The following is a 26,621-nucleotide window of genomic DNA, read 5'->3' on the forward strand; positions in this document are numbered from 1 at the left end:
GATTTGGATAATGCTTGATTTGATTTATATAGCGCTTGTTTTTTGGGACACTCAAAAACGGTTTACACTGTGAGACAAAATTGACAAAAAATAAATCTTTCTATATATTTTTTTCAAATCTGTGTCCAGTCTTTTGTCATGTTTTTCCAATTATGAGTGATAACCACAGCTGAACAGTACTGTTACTTCAAGATATGACTCAAGTTTACCAAGGAATGGTTCATTTCCTTTCCTCAACAGATGCTTGCTCAAATTAGTATCTAGTTTCAATACTAGATTTTCAATAGTAAATGCAACTGTGTGTGTGAAATGTATCTTAATCCACAGCCTTCTGCAGACAATAGTAGCCACACTTTTCCCAACCTAAAAATACTTTGACACTGTTGTTAGATTTATGAGCACGCCGACACCGCAGTGCATGAAGATCAAAGAGTGAAAACAGGGTGCCCCACTTCTGTGACGGCTCGCTCTGCTCTGGGTCACCCAAATAGCCCTGTAGGTCAGAGGTCATGACCCCTGGGCCGTTTAGTCTGTGGTTCACACGCTCCAGTGCCACTGACACAATAACCTAGCAACAAGACACAACTTCTGCCAATCAAAGCAAGGACAATCGTTTGAAACATAACATCCAATTACAGTTTTTCTGATAAATATTATAAGACACAAAAGGCACGGCATGGGTCAGATCTGTGGAGGCGACCCTGCTGACAGCAAGAAAGCATGATATTCATTTTCAAGGTATGTTTAGCAGTAAATAATAATAAATGCAATATTGATATGTTTAAAGGCAAACTGTGGAACATTTCGCAATAATATATTTATGAAGACAAGCAGGCAGTGGCGTTTTCTGGTTTTCCTGGCCCTATGAGCGGAGTGAACCATTACTGAGAGGAGGAGGGGTGCAATACATGAAATGCTGCGTTTTATTTGTCAGAAATGACCACACCAGAAAAGTTATGCCAAATCTGAATTGTTAAACTAGTACGAGACGTTTGTAGAGGTCTAAACTACAGGGTTGGCAGCTTTTATACAGAATATGACCCCATGGAGCCACAGGGAGAGTATCTGACACACAGATTCATACAAGTCTCATAGTGAACATTACATTATATTTAAGCAACTCCAGTCTTGGTAATTTTGCATCCATTCAAATCCTTATTTTGGGTTAATCCTAGTGTGTTAAACCAGCCACAAAAAGACATCTGATCGCGATGTATTTACACCAGAGCCGAGCATCAAACTGACAAAATCCTGCTCTCCCTCAGCTAAAGCAGATTAGAGAGACGATTTTGGACCAGCTGTGAGCCAGAAGGATCACACAGGGCGGTCAAACGGAGAGAGGTCAACACAATGTGAAATATAGTGCACTCGGCTAATAGAGGATGCACACATGTTTTACTTAAAGTGCTCATATTACGCAATTTTCTGATCTATGTTATAATGCTGTTTCATTATCATAAACATACCTGGAGTTGTGTTTTGTTTCATTCACACACGTACACTTTCACTTTTGGATAATTTCAGGCCCATTTCTACTGAACAAAAAGTGAAACAGAGCATTTTGTGATAAACGTGTGAATAAAATAAAACAGAACTCCACGTTTTTGATGAGGAAACATTATAACATAGTCGTAAGCAGAAGCAGTAAATACTGTGATATGGGCCCTTTAAAGAAAATGTAACAAAAAGTACACCATGTCCCTTCTTCTCTGAGCCGTAGGGAGACAGAGATGTGCTGATGACTCATTACTGTGGGCGCTGGATGGAGACGAGCTGGAGCTGCATTCACCTCACACCATCAGGTTCACCAAACCACAGCCTAGAATGTCCAGGTACTGTCCTTACAGAGCGGCTACAGACAGAGGAAGAGGAGGCACAGAGGAGGAAGAGGCAGAAAGGAGGAGGCAGAGACGAGCTGCATTCACCTCACACTATCAGGTTCATCAAATCAGCTACAAATGGAGAGAGGGAGAGAGGAGGAGGAGGAAAAGAGGAAGAGAGGAGGCAGAGAGGAGCTGTGGAGCTGCATTTATCTCACACTATCAGCTTAATCAAATCTCAGTCCAGAATGACCAACGACTATCTCCCACTGATCAGCTACAGACAGAGAAGAGAAGGCACAGAGGAGGAGGAGGAGGCATAGAGAGTTTGATTTCGATACTAAAGAATATACTCAAAACTCAATACGGATTTCAATACCACAATGATAGTAAAAACACTTAACACAACATTCTAGCGTGGTTTAAAGCTCACAAGAGTCAATTTTGGCTAATGAAGGACCTTTAAAAAGAGCATAATATGGAACTGATACTAACTGAATGAATGCACATAAACAGTACATGTAAATGCTGTTGGTGCTCTGGTTGAGTGTGTGTGGGTGGAGGAGACATCTATCTGCATATTAAGCGCTCACTCTCCTCCAGATAATTTCAAACGCTCCAGATTTAAACATCCTCTTTTTCTTATTTCCATCTCCTCTTCTCTCCATGTGACCTACATCCACTCCCCCTTCCTGCTCCCCTCTGCCCTGCCCCTGTGATAAATGTGCTTTTTATCCAGGCCAGTGGTCAGATTCACACCTCCAGCATGTCGAGGTGACCAGCGAAAATGTATGTGGATGATCTGACGGGGTTCATTCATACATAGAGCTCAGGACTGTGATTTCAATTCAGTTTTAAGATGCTAAATCCTAAAGTTGTCCTTCGTTCCAAAGTTCTGACAGTATTGATTTACAGACGTATTTACTTAACCCTCCTTACCCCTAGTGAGTGGTTCCTTGATGTGAAGTGATTGAGCTTCTTGCACTATATAAAATTATGACCATTTACCACTTACAAGACCACATGGTATAAACAAATACTACTATAATACTACTAAAATACTACTACTACTATTTTATTGTTGAAAATTACAAGATTGTCTAAAAAGAGCTTGTAAATATTGTCTAAAAAGCTTTTAAAATGATCATTTGGGTGTCAAAATCAGTATTGAGCATCAAGTTTAAAATTTCAGTATAATGACAACACAAACCAATAGTGACCGTGCAATTTAACAGGTTGGTCCACAGCTTTTTCCATTTACTTTTTACGTCATTTTGTCTGATATATCTCTAAGAGCGTTTTGTACTACTGCCACAGTCAATCCCAAACTCTACAGAGAGAGTCTTTCACATTTCAAGTTCACAACCTAAAAGGAGACTCTCTGATCTGAATCGCCACCGCCTAAACCCTAGCACCTGAAGCCAATCATTAATCAGTGCTAGTGCAGCCTCTGCGGTTCTGCGGCTTTCACGTGAGGCATGGGTAACCGGGTAAAACTTCTGCATCTCATCAATATGTAGCTTTTTAAATCCATAAGATCCCAAGCTACATACATAACCTTTAATAATAGACAAAGACAACTAAAATATGTATTCTTATTAAGGAAAATTACTACTCATTTGACAAATAAAGTGCAAAGTATTGAACATTTTCCAAACTTGAGTCTTGTGTCTATACTGTAATGTATACTGACTCCATACCAAAGTAAAGTGCTTGGAGCTGGTTCATAGGCTGCGCTCTGACCTTGTGCTCACAGACTGTGGACCCTCTAATGAGACCATGTGTCACAGTGACTGAAATATAACCAGACAAACTAATACAAGAATCACGTTTCAGAACAGGTTTGTACAGATTTAAACTACAGGGTTAGCAGTTTTCATGCAGAGTAAGACTGGAGATTTTGTTGTTTGCGGAGGAAATTATAGCACTTCAAAAATTTCTGCCTTTGATTTGCTGATTGCGTCCATTCAAATTGTGATTTTGATTTGATTGCAGTTAATCTTTCAGCCCTAGGTGACTCATAATAAGAATAATGTTACCTCAACTTAAATCTCAAAATGCTTCACAAAATGGTGTAAACTTTCATACAATGTTTATGTTGACAATATGAAATAATTTGAACATTTGTGTTTCTTGCACAGCTCCTTCATATATGATTTAGTATTTCTCATTTTTGTGTCTGTCCTTTGAAAATACCAGATTTCTTGGGTTATTTAATGTTTGTTCCTTCAAATTATAAATCTGACTTTATGTCCTGCCAGTCTTACCTGAGTAGCACTTTTCTTCAAATACTTTTTTACACTTGACCAATTTCTGTTTCTATTGACTTTTTGTGAAGCACTTTGGGCAGCTTATGTTGTATTTTAAATGTGCTATATAAATAAAATCGCATAACATTTCTTGGACCACTACTCTACTCATCTCTGTCTACCAACATTTGACTGATTTGAATTTATTATTGTGTCGAGCCCTTTAATGGGTTTATAAGACACAATTAACAAGATACAATAGTCCAGACGTGTGTTATTAAAAAAAAAAAAAAAACAATACCGGTAGATTAATTTACACAAACTCATCTGCCGCTTCTTCCCGACTTTACATAGAAATGATGCCAACTTATGAACATTAGAATTAAACAACCATTTCATCTTGTTGTTGTCATTACATCAGAACTTATCAGGGCATTGGGTGAACATTTCATCAAGTAAATTTGTCATAAAATGGACAATACAACAAAAAATGAGCTTCATTTTACACTTCTCCCAACTCACATAAACCACAAAGTCTTTCTTCTTCAGGGGCTTGAGAAAACCTCCCAGTTTCTAAAGCCAGGGGAAGGATCCCTTTGTGCAACTGTACTGATCTTTGCTTCCTGCTCAGATTTGCTCAGACATAAAATTCCGTCTTAAACGTATCTTTTAACTGAATATATGTTTGCAACTTGGGTTTAACAACTGACAACTGTGGCCCACGAATTTTGATAGAAGACAACACTGATGGATCCAACTGATTTCAAGTTGTGATGAGGTCACACTCATGAGCACCAGTGAGCCCAGCACAGCCCAGTGCCAGCCCGGGAGAGTGGGCTCCACACAGACAGCTATGCATACTTAAACATGTGCCTTATGGTCCCACTGTAGTATGACTCAGCCTGTCCGACGCAGCGCGGGACAATGGACATGCCTGGACTACAGAGCGACATTGTGTCCCGGGGATAAGGGGACATCACAGAGCCAACCCCCACAGACCGTCCCCTCCAGCCGGGCCCCCATCCATCACCGCAACGCCCCCACTCCCTCGCCCCTTCCCAGCGATTGGACAGTCAGTCTTTGTGGTCAGAAAGAGGTAGCTCATCGTGATTACTGATCTACCCTCTACGTCATCAGATGGCATAACCAAAACATGACCACATTCCCAACTAGGGTGAGTCAAAAAATGTAGAACTGTTTTTTCTTAGTCTAGAATCCAAAATCTTCTATTGATACTTTGCAGTGACATCGCGCTGGGGGTGTTGTACATGCATCTATGGTGGAATGTTCGGCACTTACCATGGAGACACAATGCGCACATTAGCAAACACTGTCAAAAATATTAAGATTGTCTGAAAACTCAGGAAAACATACAAAATGGTTTTAATCAACACATTTTCAGGAGCCTGGGATCAGTACGAGCGTTTATGGTCCTGTTTAGGTGTTTGATTTTCAACAAAAAAGTGAGAGAGACTAACTGAAAAACTGCTGGGTAATGTTCGCTAGAGACTTGTTTAACAGCACAAATCAGCTGTAAAGTATAAATTGGACATGCTCCTGTTTTGCCTGAAATGTTCTACAAACTTTCATCAAACTTAGCAGTCTCCATAGAAACAAGTACATAATGGGCTCCACTAAACCAAGTTGATGTCTTTTTCTATAAATATAATTCAATAAAAATATTGAAATAAATGAAAGATACAAGTTAGAGATCAGAGATGTTTTTTTTTTTCCATGACCGATGCAGATACCAATTTGTTGAATCCAGAGAATCGAATGTTTTCCCCAAATTATGCATTTTAAATTTAATACAAACTCAACAATCAAGGAATGCGCTTTGATGTCAACCCAACTTATGACTATGTGAAAATGGCCTAAGCATATTCATTAGGCAGCTAGTTGGCTCAAACAAAATAACTTCTGCTGGACAGTCAAGGCCAATACACCAAGAAATATAGGTCAACCGATATATTTTTCTGTTTGCCTGTGAAGTCACTATAGTGCATTTTATTTTACAAGTAAATCTGAATGTACTGAATTATGTAGAATCCATTTCTCAATACATCTGAACACATTCTGTAGAATACCAAAACCACATGAGTTCTGAGCAGTAGCTGGATGTTTCACTTGGAAATGTGTCATATTTTCTGTAATGCAACGTCGACTAATGACGTGTCCCATACGGATGAAAAATAGCCCTCGGGCTAATTCTGGCATATTTACATGGAAATGTTTATTAATGTGCATTGTCCCTGAAATAAATAAATAAATAAAAATACCATATTAAACAAAAAGCCCATCCTCCACATTCTCCCATACCCCCACACTCCCATACTCACATATCCCCATACTCACATATCCCCATACTCACATATCCCCATACTCACATATCCCCATACTCACATATCCCCATACTCACATATCCCCATGCTCCCACACTCCCATACTCACATATCCCCATATCTCTGTGCCATCCCATTAAAGACTGTTACTTGGGTAATTGATTGTCACAGAGCTGCTTCTGTAGAAAGTGATTGAATTAGCATTGGGCATGCTTCGCCACCACACTGAGAATAGAGTTATTGTCCTGGGGGAAAGAGGCACTAGCCCAGGCACCCACAGCCCCATGGAGGAAGCATCCACAGCTCCAGAAAGGAGATGAACCAGGGAACAGGGGCCACAGCACCCATAGCCCCATGGAGGAGGAGGAGCGGGGACTCAGGCTGAGTCATCAGACAGGACAGTCTTGCTCCAGCCAACACTGCACCAGAGGTCACCGAGTTCCTCCGACAATAGGAACTCTCTGTAGCTAAACAATGTGAGGTTGTTCAGGACGCAAACCAAGTACACTACGGCGCTAATATTAAAGACGACATTGTGCTTTACTACTGTTTACTGTGTGGTTATAATCTATGACACCTGTGGGTCATTATATAATATTAGGATTGTCTAGGATTAGGATATTGTCTGAACTGATATTTGGAAGCCGATATCCGATCAAACAGTGTAAAAAATGTGCGTAATTTTCAACAGTACTTGACAGTTTCCATTAAAAACTGTTCACAGTGCATTACAGAAGGTAACGCCCCTAAAGTCTGGGCAGGACTCACCAGTTTGAAATTACGGTATGGCCCAATATTTATTCTCTGTTGACTCGGGACAGAAGAGTTTGAGTTCAGTCTAATTTGGCCTCGTCTTTTGTTATGCCTGGATTCATGTTTACATTGCATGTTCAATTTCTTATGCTTGCAAAGTAAGATGTTAAACCATTATATCTAATAACCCACTTTTACCAAAAGTTGGTTGCCAACAATACATTTTGACAGCCACATGTGTTTTCTCATAGAGAGAGCCTGCATAGTACTGGTATTTTGCTGTGTCTGTCATCATATATATTTAAAGGTTAGAGCATTGATTGTGTTGTTCATTTGCAGATATCTGCTGCTAACGGTCAGCTGATTCAGCTTTCACACTGACAGTTACTAAGTAACACATTGTAAGACTGTAATAATGTGAACAAACATATGACTGAGAGACACACAATATGGAGGCACATCAAGTGACTTGTAACTCCTCTGTTCTCAGGCTGACTCACGCTAAACTGCATGTGGAAGAGGCAGAGGGATTTAAAAGGTAAATATTTGAAATAAACTACATTTGGACTTTTTGTGGTAGTATTTCTAAATATATACAATTGGATTAATGATAAATGATTATGCTTTTTGTTTTCAAGGGTCAGAGGCTCTTATGTGTTACTAAGGTAAAAGTTGTCCTTTTTTGTTACACTGTGTTGAAAATAAGCTAATTAGTTAATTTTTTACTTTTGCACTGTAGGTTAGTAAATCATAGAAATAATATGACACATATTGTTGTGTGTAATTAACATGACGATACTACTTTTATTTATAAATACTGTCTTTGAGTCTTTTGGCAGTCATGACAGTTGAACGATACACTGTATATGACCTAAACTAGTGGTCAGAGGATTGAGTTGACTGTCTAACATGAGCTTGTGTATTTTAGTGCATGTTCAAGCAATCACATAGTTTAATTGTGTAACTGGTACACAGATTTGGCTTTTTCAATAAAAGTAATTGTTTCTAAGCTACTGTGTATGAAGGGGTTTTATTTTGAAAAGCAAAATAGCATTTAACAGAAAAAAGTTGTAAATTCACCAACAGTCGTGGGTTGTGAAAATAAAAATAGTAACGGTAAAAGGTGCTGTACACCTGTATATGGTAAGAAGCAGTTTTTTCATCCACTGAGTGCAGTGCAATTTTGCTGCCAGCAGTTTTTTCTTACAGTGAACCAATTTTCTAGTATTGGATCAGTGCATTCCTGAAAAAAAGTGATTTCATTTTACCAGAGCAGTCAGCTTTAAGTAAAATCTCATTCCTGTGATACAAATGAGTTAAAGCTAATAATTCAATATTGTCCACATCTCCTCAGCTCCATCAGCCGTCTGCATAGTGACTGTGATGTATTGTGAAAAACACTTTTTCGTCCCTCCTCTGAACACATCCAGACTCCAACTCGTGTGAATGTGTCACCATGGTTACACTCCCACTCTCCTCACATCAAAAGAAGCTGGAGAGGAGGGGGACTGCTGCTGGAGAGGAGGGGCCAGCTGCCAGCACCACAACAACCGGCCCCTCTGCTGCCCACCATAAGGGGTCCTGGCCCGCGACACAGAGACCTGCTAGTACAGGAGCGCAGCCAATCCATTACAACTCACTCACAATTTGACAACCATAATAATTACATTTGTGGGAAAGCATGGTTTGATTGTATTAGATGGTTTGTTACTTTGCTTTGGTGATATGCTTGCAAAAGCAAGCTAAAGCTAAAGCTAAGAGTCTTTAGGGGCTAAGGAAATAATCATGTCCATCTTAGAACACTTGGATTACCAGAGGAAGACTGAAAGAAAATTCATCATATGTAGATTTATGTTATGGACAGTGTTATTGACAAGGATCATTTTGCATAATATAATAGATATTTTATAATGTGTATCTAAATTACCCTGTTTTGGTGAGATCTGAAAATAGTCTAACTTGTTCTTTATGACCAATTGCATACTGAAAAAATACAAAATAATTTAATTTAAAAGGTACACATTTTGAAGCATGTTTTTTGCTACAGAGAAATATTGCAAAAAACAATATTGAAACTAGTTTAAACCACTGACACAAAGCAAGATAATCCCAGTAAACCTATTAATTAAATATATAGTATCATTAACAATTCTGAGCGGCAACAGATAAATGGCAAAATGAACCAATAATAAACCACAGAAGTTATTTATTCCACACGCTAGAGTTCAAATATTACCTCATTACATTAAAAAATTGAAAATCTACCCACTTTTGCAAAGGAAATGTACATGATAAATATTGAGCCCAAAATATAATGTTCCAGCTTTCATATATACAATGGTAAGTCGATATGGTAATTATTGTGAGGGGCCTACCTGAATGTGCGTTTTTACTTTTCAAAAATTCCTTGAAAAACATGCATTATTGCTGTGAGCGGAGTTGTCTTTCCACAGATCTGACCTGCAGCATGGTGGTGTGTCCCTTGCAAGAACATCTCCATGGAGACAAGCTGGTATCAGACTCTCCATCAAAAAACTCACTGCACATTTAAATTTAATTAGACGTTTTTTTATGTATCCATTATATACTTATAATTTTTCATATAAATCCAAAATTGTAAAATGTGATAATTTATAACACAAATTTCCCAGGTTGATTATGACTATGAAAATGAAATCTAAAGAATAACTGATTAATGATGAACATGTTACCTGCTTAATCTAGACTCTGTAATATAATGCCAAGTTTCTTTTTTGAACCCTGTACTTCGACTTAAGCACTTGTTTAACAAAAACAATAATTCAAGGCCACAGTACAGAGCATGTTATGGAGGTTAACCAGGAATGTCCTACACAACACGCTAATCCACAGATGTAAGAAGATTGCATTGTGCTGTGTTCCAGAGAGAGGGGGGCTGCTCCTGAGCATAAGCCCCTCTTGGACACTCCGGTCTGGGCAGGGGGCTTAGGCAGGACCCCCTCACACTCACATGATTACAGCTCTGGAAGGGGATGGCTCTTCTATGGATAATCCACAGAGCGCAGAGAAGGGTGTCGCTCCTTTCACCCTCCTGTCCCGCACAGGCTTACACCCCAGCACCCAAACAACAGACAGGACAGCACGGGAGGGCATCAGGAGGAGCTTATAGAACAGGTTGCAGTTATGTCAGTCATGGTTTATCAAGTAGATTTGATTTGATTTTTCAGCTGTGATCTTGAAAACGATCTTGATTACAGAGAGTTAAAAGAGAGCAGTAAAAATGGATGGTGTGGGTTATGAATTTGCCCACCAACCACTGGGTCACAGGTTCAAACTTCACCTGGGTAAAGCTGTGGTTGTATTCCTAGTCCAATAACAGTGCATGTGGTAGCTGGTTCAATACTGGGTGTGAGTGACAAGCGGATTGACCTAAAGACAATATTATTACACTTATATGTTATGTGTTGGTTAATATCCCACAGAACATATTTAGATGCTACTTTTATTGTTTTGAAAATGCTATATTCGCCAGCGTATTAACATAGTTTTGATGCCCCCATCCCTGCAAATGAAACTACTGCACATTGCATCAGGTTTGTGAAGTTGCTGTGTACAGTTTTGTATCATGCCATCTAGACCTGTTACAATAACACATTATGAAGCATGATACAGTATTGCTACAGAGAAATGTGTGTGTATGATGATTTCAAAATTTCCCGCACATAAACATTACACACACAAACTTTGTGCCATTTAACACACAAAAAGTTATCTTGTCATCTAAAATTAACTGCACATCGCAAAAAGAAATCAGACCGGACCTCCCGAGTGAACTGAATATAATTACTGTGACACTTTGGGATGCATATAAGAACAAGAGTGCAAAAATTATATCTAAATGGTATAAAGGTTTGGGGGCTAACAGGAAAAATACGTTGTTATACATTAGGGATAAATGGGTGAAAGAAATAAAAGAAGAAATAAGTGATGATAACTGGTATAAAATTTGGCAAAACCAGATAACCTCAACTAATTCAACAAATTGGAGAATCTTTTGCTGGAAGAACATCATCAGATTTTTCATCACACCAAAGATTAAAAAAGCATCTCTATCAGTGGATCAACCATGTTGGAGACATTGTGGGGAGTATAATGTGGGACATGCACATGTGTTTTGGCAGTGCAGCAAGGTGTCACTATTTTGGGAAACTTTGGGCAAAGAAATGGAGAAAATATTGGGGTACACACTATCAAGGTCATGCATAACGATGTATTTTGGGCGGACTACTGACGCGCATATCCCAAAAAAGGACCAATACTTGATCAAGGTATTACTGGCAGCATAAAAAAAAGCCATTACACGCAAATGGCACAAGGAAGACCCCCTTACGCTGGACAACTGGAGGGACATTGTGGAAGAAATTCACGCCATGGAGAGACTCACATATGTTTTAAGGTTACAAAAGGAAAAATATGAAGAAAACTGGGACAAATGTTTTTTTTATTTAAATGACGGCTGACCGAATGTTCATTGTTCTATTGTTGTATTTTTGAAAATAATAAAATATAAGTTACAAAAAAAACCCTATATATTTCCAGGTGTCGCTTTAACAGTCAAAGTTACAGGTCAGATCTGTGAGGAAGCGACCCCACTGACAGCAAGAATGCATGTTTTTCCAATGTATTTTTGAGCAACAAAACATCTGCAATTTAAGAAATACAATATAGAGAAGTTTAATGCCATAGTGTGGGACATTCCAGCCAGCTCTGTCCATGTGTGGTCCTCTGTAGTGGAAGTGGAATGGATTTTCTGACTGGTCACCTGAGCCAGCTGTTAGTGTCCACACCACAGGGGAGAGGGTGATGACAGGCTGATGATCACATGACAGATGCATGCTGTCGTAGACTATTCTGAGACTGTCCATGTTACAGCTGATGAGTCCGACTGATCGCCCAAGTATCATGCACAAGTTAAGAACAAAACAGAAAAACACTACGGTATTGGCAAATTCATTACAACTGGCATTGTAAAGAAGTAGATGTGGGGAAACAGTAGGTTTACTAAAGCAAGTGTCAATAATGCTGTTATTGTTATTATTTTTTATTAAAATGAGAGCATAAAAATAAGAGAAAAAGGAGAGGAAAAACTTTCAGTAGTCAACAACCTAATAATCATATGTCCAACCCTTATAATTATCACTGAAAAGGAACACACAACGTACCACCCTGGACAATTACAGCACTGACCCTCTGCATAACCACACTCTGCATAACCACACTCTGCATAACCACACTCCTGCTCCTGTGTCACCAGGCTCAGAATGAAATAACCATGGTAACAGCACAGAGTTGATGCATGTGTAATTCACACAGTAACAGGACGGAGCTGATGCAGGTGTAATTCACACAGTAGCCGCACAGACAGAGCAGATGCATGAGGTGTAATCACCACGGTAACAGCATAGAGCTGATGCAAAGGCCCACGCTTTGTCAAACGCTGTCCTCCCACGCTAACACACAAACAGCCTTATTCGCCATCATCAGCTCATGTGGCACAACACTAACAGGAAGCTGAGACAGGTGCTATTTACGTGCTATTTAAAGGAACTATAAGTAGTCTGTACTTTTATTAGTTTAAAAGAGGTACTACAATCACTACTGAACCTGGGTTGCCAATGCTTTAACATGCAGGTAGACGACACATAACTTCTCCTTCTGATTAATGATGTGATGCAGGTGCTGAGTTTCAGGTTATATTTCTGACAACTTTCTCCTGCTTGTCTGTAACAAAAATAGCATAATAAATAAAAGTATTTCTGATTCTAACAGCACTAGAAAAAACTGACAGGCCAGCTTTCTGGAGAGGCAAGTGGACCTTTAAAGACGCTGCAGATGACATCACAAAGTATTATAGGCCAATAACATTTAATATAGATGGTGGCAGTTCTTCTTGGGTCATGTGATTAATAGAAATGATCAGGTTCAACATTTGGGAATTTACCTTTTGGATATTTCATTGCAAAATAGAATGTAATCAATAGGGAAATCTGGCTCTTGCCTCGCATCTGGGAGTATGACATCATCAAAGGGTTGTAAAAGTATCAAAATCCAATACTAATCAATACTAAAACTCAAATTGAAACTAGATACTCATTAGAGCAGGTGTCAATACTAAAAAAGTCGCATTCACTTTTCTGAATAGCTTTACAATGATCTTGAGCTGTGTCGGAAGTATTGTTTTTACCACCTGCCGCCATATTGGTTCTAGTTGCTGACGTAAACAAATTTAAACTCCAAAGGAAACATGCATTAACTGCCCAAATATCAGTATAAAGCCAGTTGCTAGTGATAGAACCAATATGGTGACGACTGCCCCAATATTCATGCGTAATCTGCACTCACTGCCCTGAGTGACATTAGCTGGCAAAAATCGATAAGATCACATAAACTAACATACGCCCATGGACCACTATGGAACCTGCCTGGACAACTGAGGGATTACACAGACATAACAACAAATTTAATGTTGAAAATCGCATTCTAGTGTCTAAATAAAGGAGTGTTTATTGCCATTGTGGTATCGAAATCGGTAATGCGTATCGAGCCTATTTCTTAGTATCAAAGACAAGTGAAATTTTAGTATCGTGACAACACTGCTGTGAGTATGACATCATCCCTTCTGCAATAAACACCAATTCTGATCGTATCCCTGTTGGTCCTGTGCAGGGTGTGAATGAAAAGTCCCGTATAAGCACATTGGATGACTCACTGCTCCTCTGCGGTGTATTTAGGGGTAATGGGACAAACCAGGCCTAGCTCACACAGCGCCCTGGGTAATGCAGACGGGACAGAAACCTCGGTGCGTTCAATGGACTCAGCGCCGGTGATTAGAGAGCCGTGCGCTAGCTAACCTGAGCGCGGCTAAAGCTAGTGGTCGCCGCGGGAGACGACAAAGCAGCAGCTGTCGGAAAGGCTCTGCACCAGTTATGTAAGAGAGGAGTGTGAGAGAAAGAAAGAGAGGGAGAGATGGAGGATGGAAGGAGACAGAGGAGGGAGGGAGAGAGAAGTGTGAGTGGGGGAGAGAGAGCGAAAGAGGTATTTGGAGGGAAAGGAGTGACAGAGAGAAACAGAAAGAGAGGGAGAATGAGGTAGAAAAAGGGAGAGAGAGAATGAGGGAAAGAAAGAGAAAAGAAAGAAAGAAAAAGAGGAATGTGGAGGGAGAGAGTGATAGAGGGGTAAAAGAGAAAGAGGGATGTGGAGGGAAAGGGTGAGAGCAGGAGAGAGAGGAACAGACAGAACTCAGTCAACATCCACAGAGCCATGGTTCATGTAGCAGCTAAAAGCATCGCTCATACACACCTCCCACACGTGCTCACAACACACACACACACACACATTTTACACATGCACACACGTAAACACATTTTACACACGCAAACACATTTTACACACGCAAACACATCTTACACACGCAAACACATTTTACACACGCGCACATGAACACACAGACACATTACACATAAGAGACGGGACAGCTGCTGCTATGTCACTCATCTGAATCAAATGGCACAGAAGAGTACAAGAGGAAGAAAGGGGGAGGATGAGAGGAACAGGAGAGGAGGGGAGGAATAGGTGAGGAGGAGAGGAAGAGGAGAGGAGGACAAGAGGAACAGGAGAGGAGGATGAGAGGAACCGGAGAGGGGAATGAGAGAAGGATAAGACGAGGAGAAGAGAAGGAGAAGATCAGGACGAGAGGAGGATGAGAGCGGAGAGTTAGACTTTGAGCACTGAGAGCTGTCAAAGTTTGTGTAAAAGTGTCGTTAATGTTTTTCTTCAGCTTCAGAAGATGCAAATGTGCTCGAGCTTACAGTTTTAAACAAGTACTACTATCACAACTGAACTCAGATTAAGGCATTTAATTCCTTTATCTGCTTTTTACAATCCTTGAATGTTTGCAAATTCACACTGATGTTTTTTTGTATATGTTGTTATAATGTGTGTGATTGTATAATAAACCATCCTTACTCAAAGAGAGATCTCTCTTTATAAAATATCCTAATACTTTTACTATTTATGTATTACCTTATTGATATAAAAATCCTGCATCAAGAATTCAAATAATTTTGTTGAAACTTTGAGGTAATTTAGGCCATTTTATTACAAGAGCATTGTCAAATTGGTTATATTTGTAGACGTTAGACATACTAGTTTTAATTTTTGTGTTTTCAATCATATGATTTGGATGAGATTTATTATAATATCTTGGGCTCATAGTCCAACTATTTTATCACTATAGTGTAATCTTTTTAATTGATCCATGTGTATATTATACAGAGCAGAGGGTCTGGGTTACTGGGTGACAGGAGCAGCTCTATGGTATAGACTTGTCTCGTTTCGGTACAGTCTTTGCGGTCCACAGAGGCTGCACAGAGGAGCAGCCTTCGTCGGCCGGGTCCTTCGAAGGATGCAGCCGGGGACAGTGCTTGTGTGTGAGTCTTGTGCACAGGTAGTTTGACCTTTGTGTCAGCTCAGCTCACATCAGCACAGAGTCACTGTGAGAGCTGCAGAGAGAACGAGCACAGACACAGGAGGAAGAGAAACTAAAGCAGAGATGAGATGTTTGTCCAGCTTTCATGTGACTCAAGCCCATTGACTGGCCTCATCTCTTACCCCGTAATGTCTGTCCCTCTACCTCCATTACCCTTCCTCCCTTCTTATCACTGTCTTCCTCCATCCCTCTGCCCTCCCAATTTCTCTCACCTTTTTACCCTCTCTCTCTCCTCTCTTCATCTCCATTTCTCTCCATCTCTGCCTTTGCCCCACTCTCTCTTCTTCTCCATATCTCCCTCTCTTTCTAGACCTCTCCTTCCATCTCTCTCTCTTTCTACACCTTCAATCCTCTCTCTAATCTCACTCTACTCTTTCACGCTCTCCCTGTCTCTGTCCATCTCTCCTTCTATGCTTCCTTCTCTGCCTCTCCCCTTCTCTCTTTCTACACCCCCCCTCCTCTCTCTAATCTCACTCTACTCTTCCACTCTCTCAGTCTCTGTCCACCTCTTCTTCTATGCCCTCTTCTTCTACCTCTCCCCTTCTCTCTCTCGTACTAGAGCTCTCCCTCCTTCTCTCTCTTTTCCCCACATCTTCCTCCTTCTCTCTTTCTTTCAAGAGCACTCCTTCCTTCTTGTCTCAGTCCCCCCCTCTTTCTCCTTCCCTCCCCCTTTTCTCCTGTCCTGCTCCCTCCCTCCGTCCTGCACTGTACAGAGAGGTTGTGAGCGGTGCAGTGCAGGAATGTGAGCTATGCGTTGGAAAACAAGCCGGCGTCCCTGTGAGGACTTTGGACTGCTGCAGACTTTAGGAGCAGGGGATGCACTCTGACAGCACGCTGCCTTATGTAACAGGCAGGCACAGTCTTGAATCGAGTGTTAAAGACGGATTTGGAAGTGTCCCGGAGCTGTTTCGGAAATGGCAATGAACTATTTAGGAAAAAATGTGAGAAATCTACTTGCAAGTTTCGGATCAAGGCTTGATTTGGAATTTACTGTTAAAACCGTGATTCAGTTCACGCTTTAAACAAATTATGAAAGGAAGACTGAAAGACTGCATTTCAGAACACACTTACAAAGGTCTAAACTACAGGGTTAGCAGCTTTTGCACAGAATAAGACCCCATGGAGACACAGGGAGGGCATCTGACATACAAAAGCATTTCAGAACATGTTTTGTAGCCGTGTAAACTATAGGATTAGCAGCTTTTACGCAGAATAAGACACAGGGACATATTGCTTACTGTGAACACTATACTACTATAAACCCAGGACTAAACCAGGACTAGGACAGGACCAAACAAACCGGACACAACTTGGATCAAGCCAGGACCAATACTGCACAGTGCAAACACAACCAGTCCATGTGGATAGTTCAAAGGGAGTTTAAAGGTGCATTATGCAACTTTTCTGATGGAGTCTACAACATGCACAGAGATGTTATTGCTTTGCTTTAACATGTTTATCGCCATGGTGACAAGCAGCAAAACGCCTGTTATTGAATAAATGCAAGAGACCAGTTAAATGCCATTCTGTGGAACATTCCAGGCAATGACATAACATCTCCATGGAGACAAGCAGGGAGCAAACACCCTTAGATTAGAAAAGTTGCATAGTACAGCTAGACCTTTAACTTTTATATCCATTTCTGTTGGTAAGACTTTGACAACTAGGATGGAGTTTGTTATTACGGGGAGACACTACAGGGATTTGTTTTTGGGCAGTTTTTGTTTCTTAGCATAAGAGCTGGGACTCTTCAAAGGTCGTAATCTCAAAATGCATTTTCCTCCCATAGGGACATAAGTACACCAAACGTTATAATCTTGTACTTAACAAGATTTATGGTGAGATTTTGTTTACTCAACTCTGCTATACTGAATAAGAGATACAAAATCCTCGTGGTATATTTTTTAGGATGTAACATAACAACAAAATGAAGAAAGAAATTTAAATTTTTGAGATTCAAATGGTCAATTTTGGTTGTTTTTAGACACAAAAAGCTTTATTTATATAAGAAAACATTACATTATGAAAACTTGTAATACATTTTTCCCGTATATTTTTGTGAGTAAACTACAGAAGAAGTTTCAAATTGATATCTCTAAATATAAGATTTTTTTGTTGCCGTGTCTCGCCCTAAAAGTAATTTGATTTCTGCAGCGCTGTGTACTGTAAACTTGAATACTTCCCATGCTCGTAAAGCTGTCACATGACCAGTTAGTGTAGTGTCCTTTCTGGGAACAATGAGCACATTCTGGCGATGAGGGAGCGAGCCGGGCCATAATGGAGCGTTTGACTGGCCCAAAATAGCAGGTATAGGGCTACAGTGGTCACGGGGCTGTGGCGCTGTGGCGCTTTGGAGCCTCTGGAGCCCGGAGCCGCAGTGAGCTTTAGGAGCCCGCCCCCACACACAGCGCTCTCCACAGGGTCTAACGTGCTCAGCCTTTGCTCTGTTGCACAAATGGGTAAACACACAAGAGCCTGGTAGTAAGACTGAAAGAAGAATTGGAAAGATTAACAGGAAAGCTAAAAAAATAACTTGGCTTAATTAAAAACAAAAGAAATCTACAAAAGAGGTACATTATGTGGAATTTGTTGTTTTCAGATAAGATGAGATATGATAATGTCTGTATTTGTCTAACAACCTTCAAAGAACTCACGGCATAACAATGAATAAAATAAAGATACAAAAGGGAGTAAATACATTAATAATAATAAACACTAAAGTACAACACGCTGCAAGTAGAATTGAAACTCACATTATAGCACAAGACGAAGTTTAAATCTGTCAACGGGACAAATCGTTGTAGGAGTGAAGACGTTTTGCTGCTCATCCAAGCCGCTTCTTCAGTTCTGGTCAGACTTCTGCTGAACTGAAGAAGCGATTTGTCCAGTTGACAGATTTTAACTTTGTCTTTTACTATGGATCAGACCTGGACGACTGAGGTATTACACCAAACTCACATTATCACATCTATTCAGGGGCCTGCCACATACTAGTGGGAACTTTTTGTTACTTTTCTGTACTACGATAAGAAAAAACCTCCAAATTAGTCATGGTCCAAAAATTTCAAACTCGATGATTTTGAAACTAATGAATAGTAAATGATGATAAAACATCTTTATTTAGACACGTGGCTTATGTGGCTTTATATCTATTTAATGCCGGCCGTCCAGGTAGGTTCCAGAGTGGTCCATTTGCGTATACTAGCATATGTGTACACGCACTGTACTTGTTCAGATACATCTCAAGATTCAAGATCTCAAGATTCATTCTAAAGCTATTCAGGAAAGTAAAAGCCACAGTTAAATCTATGGATCAGACCTGGACGACAGAGGGATTACACTATTCAGGAAAGGTTTATTTCTGTCTGTGAATGTGACTTTAGCATTAATACTTGCTCAAATGAGTATCTAGTTTCGATACTGGTTTTAGTACCGATTAGTATCTGATTTTCAACACTTTTGACAACTCCAGTAGTACTCAAACAATTTTAAATAATCAGTGATGTCAGTAATTGTAATATTTCATTAAACTGGCTAATTTCTTGCATAACACGTACCCTGTCTCAGTCCTCACTTTTTAAATGACACGCTACTACAGATGTCAAACCCATCATGGCCGACAGATGTTTAGTTAATCTCACTGTTCTTTTTTCGCAGAGCAGTAAATTCTCCAGTCTAAAGGCAGCAGCTGTTCCTCTGTCATTGCCTCATATCCTGCGCTGTCTGCTTATGTCATCAGAGGACACACAGACTACTGCATACGTGTAACGGTCGTGTGCAGACATGTACGGGGCCGGAGGGGGGCTTGTGTTAGTGCTGCGGGCGGGATTGGCGTACGGTTGAATTAGCATTAGCCTTAGCATGGTAGTGAATATTGGCAATGTCCGAGTGTGAGTGAGAGAGACGGGGGAAGGTCATGGTTACGAGGGATGGGGCGATATGGATTTAAGCTGATACCGATATCTGATATTTGGCCTGCTGCTGTGGCCGATAAACATTTCACACTTAAAATCCATAGCAAGGCCTTAACTTTTAACTTTTCACTTTGCAAAAATAATGACAAAATGCATTTTACTGAGATATAAAATCATTAGTTGCATGTTTGTGTAACTTACAGCCATACAACACTCTTCTATTTTTTTTAAAACATATTTTTCTGCTCAAAAAGGGCACTCAGACAATGTGGCAGTGAAAAAAATAAAAAAGTAGTAGAAGAGTAAATAATTGGTATTGAATATCGGCCGACATGCCTATCAATATTGACAAATTGTTATTATATCAGTTGATACAGATAATGGAACCGATATATTGCCCATCGCTAAGGTTGCATACCCTTTTACAAATAACCGCCAGTGCACTTGCATGAGGGTGCCACAACTATGTGAGACATGCTCCAATATTTGAACTAATACAGTAATAATTCAACCTTTATTGCGCTTCTGTTCTGTACTTAATTTGATTGATTAGATTTGAACCTATTTTAATTCAAAACAGTATGTGACGTTTACATACAAGTGCACACAAATCCCAAATTGTCATGATAAGAGATCCAGTATTTGGCATTTGATTTTGAATTTCATAAATATGACCTAATTGTATACCCAGATATGAGATAGACATGTTCAAATCTATTATAGCTTTTACTGGTAACAAATCTAATGCTGATTTATTCTTAATTACAAAAACACTGGACACGTTGTTTATGTTATAATTTGGTGTTTTTGTTCTCAAGACAATTATCCAATAAGAAAGCAGAATGAGCATGACATTAACCTAAAAGGACTCTCTCTGATCTGAATCATCACGACAGAAACCCCGACATCTGCAGCCAGTACAATCATCAATCAGTACTAGTGCAGCCTCTGCAGCTCAGTGAGTGAGCTCTAAAGGTTTTGAGTTTTCACATGGGGCATGGCCTGTCAATATACTGAGAATGAGAAAAACTTGTATGTGTCCTCTGTCTGCAGGGTAAGGCAGGGGTAACCCAGGTTCAGTTGCGGTTGTAGTTCCCTGTTTATATCAGCAAGAGCACTGGCTCTTGCTGATATAAAGTTCCTTCCTTTAGAGTTCACAATGTTAATGGTCAGTGGCTCAAAAAAAAAAATTGTCATATTGGTACTGCCCAGACCAGGAGATCGCCGGGTGTGCTGTTTTTTAAAGGGCTTTTGAGCGATGGGCAGTAGGAGATGGATTTCTGACACCTTGAATCATCTGCGACAGGTAGGATGTGGTCAAGTCAGGCACAAACGTGACATTTACGCCTGAAAACAAGAGTAACCGATGGTGAGAAGAGCCACTGTACAGAGAATTACAATCAGTCTATCTGTACTGGGACCAACAAGGCACGTGCTTCAAAGAGTTTTACACAAGTCTACCATTCATGTACTGCTCAGTCATACCCGCCCTGAGGCAGACAGACACAGATGTGGCTGCCAATGGACTCTCCAACAGCCATCAATCACACTACAACACAGATTAAAATAAACAAGTGGGTGAAGTGTGTTGCTCAAAGGACGTAACAAGTGTGTCACACCGCGAGCAGCATCATTTCTTTTAAAGGCCCTATATTATGCAAAATTGACTCTTGTGAGCTTTTAGCCATGTTATAATGCTGGTCCCTCCTCAAAAACATACCTGCAGTTGTGTTTTGTTTCAATCACACACATGAGTAACCCTCCATTATTAATCAATCTACATCTCCAAAGCTCAAAAAACATGTGTGAATGAAACAAAACACAACACCATGTTTTTGATGAGAAAACATAACATAAATCCGAAAATAGAGTAATATTGGCTGTTTATGTCCCAATTCTTATTTTACCAAATAAATAAAGTTTAACTCTTTAATCTGGATCCGAAAAAGAATAAAGCATACAGTAGGAACTATTTTTTTCAGTCTTTTATCTTTGCTGTGGCCTTTGTGGTGGTGACAGGAAGAGAACTGGAGACTAGGAAGTGAAAATCCTTTGTAGAGTAACAGGTCAAACTAACACTGGCTCTCTCTCCCTCCTCCTCTCTCACTCCTCTCTCCCTCCTCTCTCCCTCCTCTCTCCCTCCTCTCTCCCTCCTCTCTCCCTCCTCTCTCCCTCCTCTCTACCTCCTCTCTACCTCCTCTCTACCTCCTCTCTACCTCCTCTCTACCTCCTCTCTACCTCCTCTCTACCTCCTCTCTACCTCCCCATCGCTCCATCTCTCTCACCCCGTCTTTCTTCCTCTCTCTAGGTCTTTCTACCCTCTCTCCCGCTCTTTCCCTAGCTCTCGCTCCCCTCTCTGTCTCACTCACCCCACCCCAATGTTCCTCCCCTGACTTCCTTTCCCCCTCTCGCTCTCTCTTCTCTTCTTCCCTCTTGCTCCCTCTCTCTCCCCACCCCATCTTTCTCATCCTTCTCTTCTGTGTCTTTCTACACTCTCTCTCACCCCATCTCTCTGTCGGTCTCAGAGACAAAGGCAGTCTCCACCTGCTGAGCCTGGGGTTCCTGTCTGCTCCTTATCCTCCATCACACACTCTCATAGTGACTGTTTGGATTTGGGCTGCCATAACATGACAAGAATGACCTTTCCACCAAAAGGTTAGTCAGCAAAGTTGTGCTTTAGTTGTGATTAGATTTTCAAAGTATTTTATAGCCGATCAATTTACTACATTTTGAAAAATTAACAATGACAGAAAGTTTAAATATGAACAGCTTAAGTCATCCAAGAATCTCAAGCATTTCAGAATGTTTGTTGACGTCTGAAGTGTTGCAGCATTTGGCGCTTTTATACTGAAGAAGGCCCCCTGGAGACACAGGGAGGGCATCTGACACACACACGGAGGGCATCTGACACACACACGGAGGGCATCTGACACACACACGGAGGGCATCTGACACACAAGAAGGCAAACAGGTGCATTTCAGAACATGACTGTAGAGGTCTAAACTACAAAGTTAGCAGGTTTTTGATACAGAGTCTATACAGATTTGACGCCACAATGATAATAATACTCTTAAGACAACATTAAATCATAGTACTTATAGCTGTGTATTCAGTCGTCCAGGCAGGTTCCACAGTGGTCCGTGGGCGTTTAAAGCTATTCAGGAAAGGTTCATTTTTGTTCTGTAAATGTGACTTTTGTAGCATGGACACCTGCTCAAATGAGTATCTAGTTTCGATACTAGTTTTAGTATTGATTAGTATATGATTTTCCATCCTTTGACAACCCTACTAAGATATTAATGACTGATTAATCAACTAAACGAGTAAAGGACTATGACACTACTAATTTGAGTGACATTTCAATTGAATTCGAATTGAAACCTGTTAGCATGTAGTCTTATAGAGGAGATTCACTTCCTCTGGCACACACACACGTGCGTACACACAGGACCCCCGCGGCTGCAGACAGACACACGACTGACCTAGTTTCTACTCACTCCTCCCTCTCGCCATCCCTCTCTCTCTCTCTCTCTCTTTGTCACTGCAGGCAGAGGACTGCGGAACAAAGGGCAGAGCATGGGGAGAGTGGAGTGAGGAGGAGAGGACCCTGATGTCTGGTACAGCGCTCCCAAAAAGCCTGTTCTCTGAGCTTTCTTCTGAGCAGATCTCCACATCTCCAGACTGCACCAAAAATTTCACACGCATACTTTGGATCAAATAAAAAGGAAGTTTCAGAATATAACTGTATATTATGGTCATAAAGTACTTTTTTTTTTTTTTATGTATGACATTTTTTCAATGCAAGAACTTGCTGGGGGGGGTGAATAATTCTTTAATATTAACATCCTAAAATGCAATTTCAGTTCAATGTGTGCCAAATCAGCCTTGCAGAGCCTTTATCCTGAAGACCATGGTCCACTCTCCAACATATCAATGTTGTATATTAATGAAACTATTAACCAATATATGTATAACACAACTTTGAACTATGGATCTTCAATGGCAGACATCTGCATCAGTCTAAAAAACTTTACGATTGTTCATCAAAAAATCAAAAAGGAGCCTGAGACACTCAAATTTATAAACTTGGTTTTGTGTTTTCTTTTATTTAGGCATAAATGAATAATGTTGCATATATAATCTACCCCCTTGAGAGCTGCAAACGCTTGTTACCGTTTTTAGCCTCATTTAAACTGCTTCATACTCCCTTATACTGTTACTGCAGAGGATATATTGTCTGTGCAGGAGGTTTTCTGTGGACTGCATCAGCCCATTAGCCGTGGAGCTGTGAGCATATTTAGGTTTTAATGACCCTGTTAAAGCCAGAGCATCTGTCCTGAGCACACAGAGGAGGCTCTGCGCTGACAGGACCGCTTTAATGAGCACCTGCCACCTCCACCTCTGCTGCAGGTGCATCCTGACAGGAGACACCTGCAGCAAGCATCATTGTATAGGCTCATTATAGGGCTGGGCAATATGGTAATACAAATTTAATCGTGAGCTCATCCTTGGGACAATCTGCTATTTTGGTAAAATTGTCACATCATAATTGACAATTTTTTTCTTGAAGACACTATTAAAATTAAACTTCCTTAAGTACACGTCATTTCAGATGTAAGCTACTATCATAAAAATATGGAAGTTAATATTTTATGGTCAACGTCTAAAAGCAATAATAAAATAACGTAATAAAATACTGTATAATCATACGATGCCAGAGACAGTCAGTCAGTGCCACTCTAGTCCAAATCAGCTGTATACAAGAAACATAAATAGATCTGCTACAACACATTTCTGTGAACCTGAAGCCTTAAAAACTGGGCTACTTTTTATATCCTTTATGTCCTTATATGCCTTCTAATACAAGTAGTAAATTCCATGACTAGGCTAGCCAATGTTTGCAATTTCCTCCCTCACACCAAAGCACCTGACTCATCGTTTAGTCAAAAAAAAGAAAAAACTATTGTTCCTAAAGTTAGCTTCCAATGCTGCTAGTGAGAACTTCCATTTGAATCATTTTACCATATGCATCAGCCAGAGAGGAACAAGATGGTAGTATTTAAAAATATTTACAGGAAAAAGATGATAAAAACAGACCCAGCCACAAAGTCACACGACAAAATATCAAAAGCAGCAAAACATTCCACATTTGCTTTAAAGGAACTGTGCGTAAGATTTAGATTTGAAATTTCAGTTCAAATCAAATATATCTTTTACTCATAATAATTCTGATGCTGATTTATTAGTTACAAAAACAATGGACATTGTTTATGTTATAATTTGGTGTTCTCAAGACAATTCTCCAATCAGAAAGCAGAATGAGCCTCACATGTGTCCTGTATCTGCAGGTTAAGGCACTGGCAGCCCAAGTCGAGTTGTGATTGTAGGAACATTTTACAACAGTAAGACCACAGCCTACAGGTTCATTTAAATAACCCGGTGGTATTTTTCATAAAACGTCCTTACCTGCATGTGCTCAGTGCTGCTGCTGCTGAGCTCGTCCCCGGACTCAGAGTCGTGACGTAGGACGTGTGGAGGTGGGTCACTGGGCGATGCCGCCTTGTCGCTGTCCGGGCTGCGGCTGTGGGCAGGGCCTCTGAGGGGGGGAGAGTCTGAGCGCGTCCTCTGCAGCGTGTTCAGATGGTGGTTATTGTTATTGTGAAGAAGCACCAGCTCTGCCACCAGTTTGCAATGCTGCGGACTGCCTAGAGGCTGGCTGTGGGGCTGGTTGTGGGGTTGGTTGTGGGGCTGGTTGTGGGGCTGGTTGTGGGGCTGGTTGTGGGGCTGGCTGTGGGGCTGGCTGTGGGGCTGGCTGTGCGGTTGGTTGTTGGGTAGGTTATTGGGTAGGTTGACTGACTGGTTGGGATTCTGGTTGTGGCTCTGATTGTTGGGATTCTGGTTGGGGTCGCGGTGCAGGGCTGGAGGCGTGACCCGGTCAGAGGAGGGCGAGGGCGTGGAGGAAGGGGGCGGCCGTCCAAAGCTGGTCATCTCGGGCTGGGGTCTGTTCAGGTTCTCATCTGATGCCCGGCAGATCTCCAGGACGGAGGGTTTGGCTCTCAGGGAGGGTTTATGGGGGGGCAGGAGAGCTCGCCGCACCTCCCTCACGTACTGCGCTGGGACGTAGAAGGTCTTGGTGCCCTCATCCCGACGCACCTGCCACCAGTCCTCATTGGTTTTCTTGACCAGCAGGTAGCATTCGCCCTGCCGGATGGTCACTAGCTTATCCTTGGCTTTGTACTCGTAGTCGTACTCCACCTCTATGTACACCTGTCCCGGGGCGATGGGCAGCCCCTCTCGGTCAGCCATGTCTGCCCCCCAACACACAGCACTTGACCTTTGACCCGGGTGGCTCAGTGGTGGGGGGTAGGGCTCCTCATGGCTGTGCTGTGGAGAGAACACAAACATTTAGTGAAATAGGGCAGAGGGAGTGAGAAATAGTCTGTCTGATCAAAGTTTATTTGGTAAAAGTGGACACTTCAATTATCTTTGACACATATTGTGCTTGTGTCTGTTAAATAATTATAATCTAAGACATCAGTGGATCATCATGTTGTAATTTAGGGAAAAAAATGACTATGTGACACTGCCGAATCCTACGTGTATCACCGATTAAGAAAACAAAATTGCAGAACAAAGCACGTACAGAGCAGTGGGCGTATGATGTGGCAGTGAAAACAAGGGTTGATGGGCAAAACAGCGTCTTGAAAATAAGGGATTAAAGATTGCTCAAACGTACACAAATCACTCCAAATACAATTTCAAGTGGGTAAATGTGGATAAATCTCAGAAAAGTTTATTTTTTCAGAATAAGGAACTTAATACTTTTTGTTTTATTATATATGTTTTATTAGATATTTGATTCACTTCCTGAGGTAAAAATAAGGCTGCTGTCTTCTGTCAGCACCTAATTAAAAAGTGTTTGTATTGTCAGATAATCAGGAAGTGCACTGCTGGCATGTCAACTGTTGTTAACGTTACCGTGATGGTAAACTCTGCCTCTGAAATAGGTCTGCCA

General features: G+C 40.8%; 1 protein-coding gene across 7 annotated transcripts in view; it reads right to left on the reverse strand.

The window, feature by feature from the left end:
- The window catches only part of arhgap12b (Rho GTPase activating protein 12b), a 72,065-nt gene that overhangs the window by 36,868 nt on the left and 8,576 nt on the right, over positions 1–26,621 (reverse strand). For all 7 annotated transcript variants that reach the window (XM_055230037.1, XM_055230040.1, XM_055230036.1 and 4 more), the window contains exon 2: positions 25,073–25,990. In XM_055230037.1, coding sequence (XP_055086012.1) covers positions 25,073–25,912 — 840 coding nt within the window. In that variant the 5' untranslated portion in view covers positions 25,913–25,990. The remainder of the gene's footprint in view (positions 1–25,072; positions 25,991–26,621) is intronic.

Source organism: Periophthalmus magnuspinnatus, chromosome 20, assembly GCF_009829125.3.
Source record: "Periophthalmus magnuspinnatus isolate fPerMag1 chromosome 20, fPerMag1.2.pri, whole genome shotgun sequence".
In the NCBI taxonomy this organism is placed as follows: domain Eukaryota; kingdom Metazoa; phylum Chordata; class Actinopteri; order Gobiiformes; family Gobiidae; genus Periophthalmus; species Periophthalmus magnuspinnatus.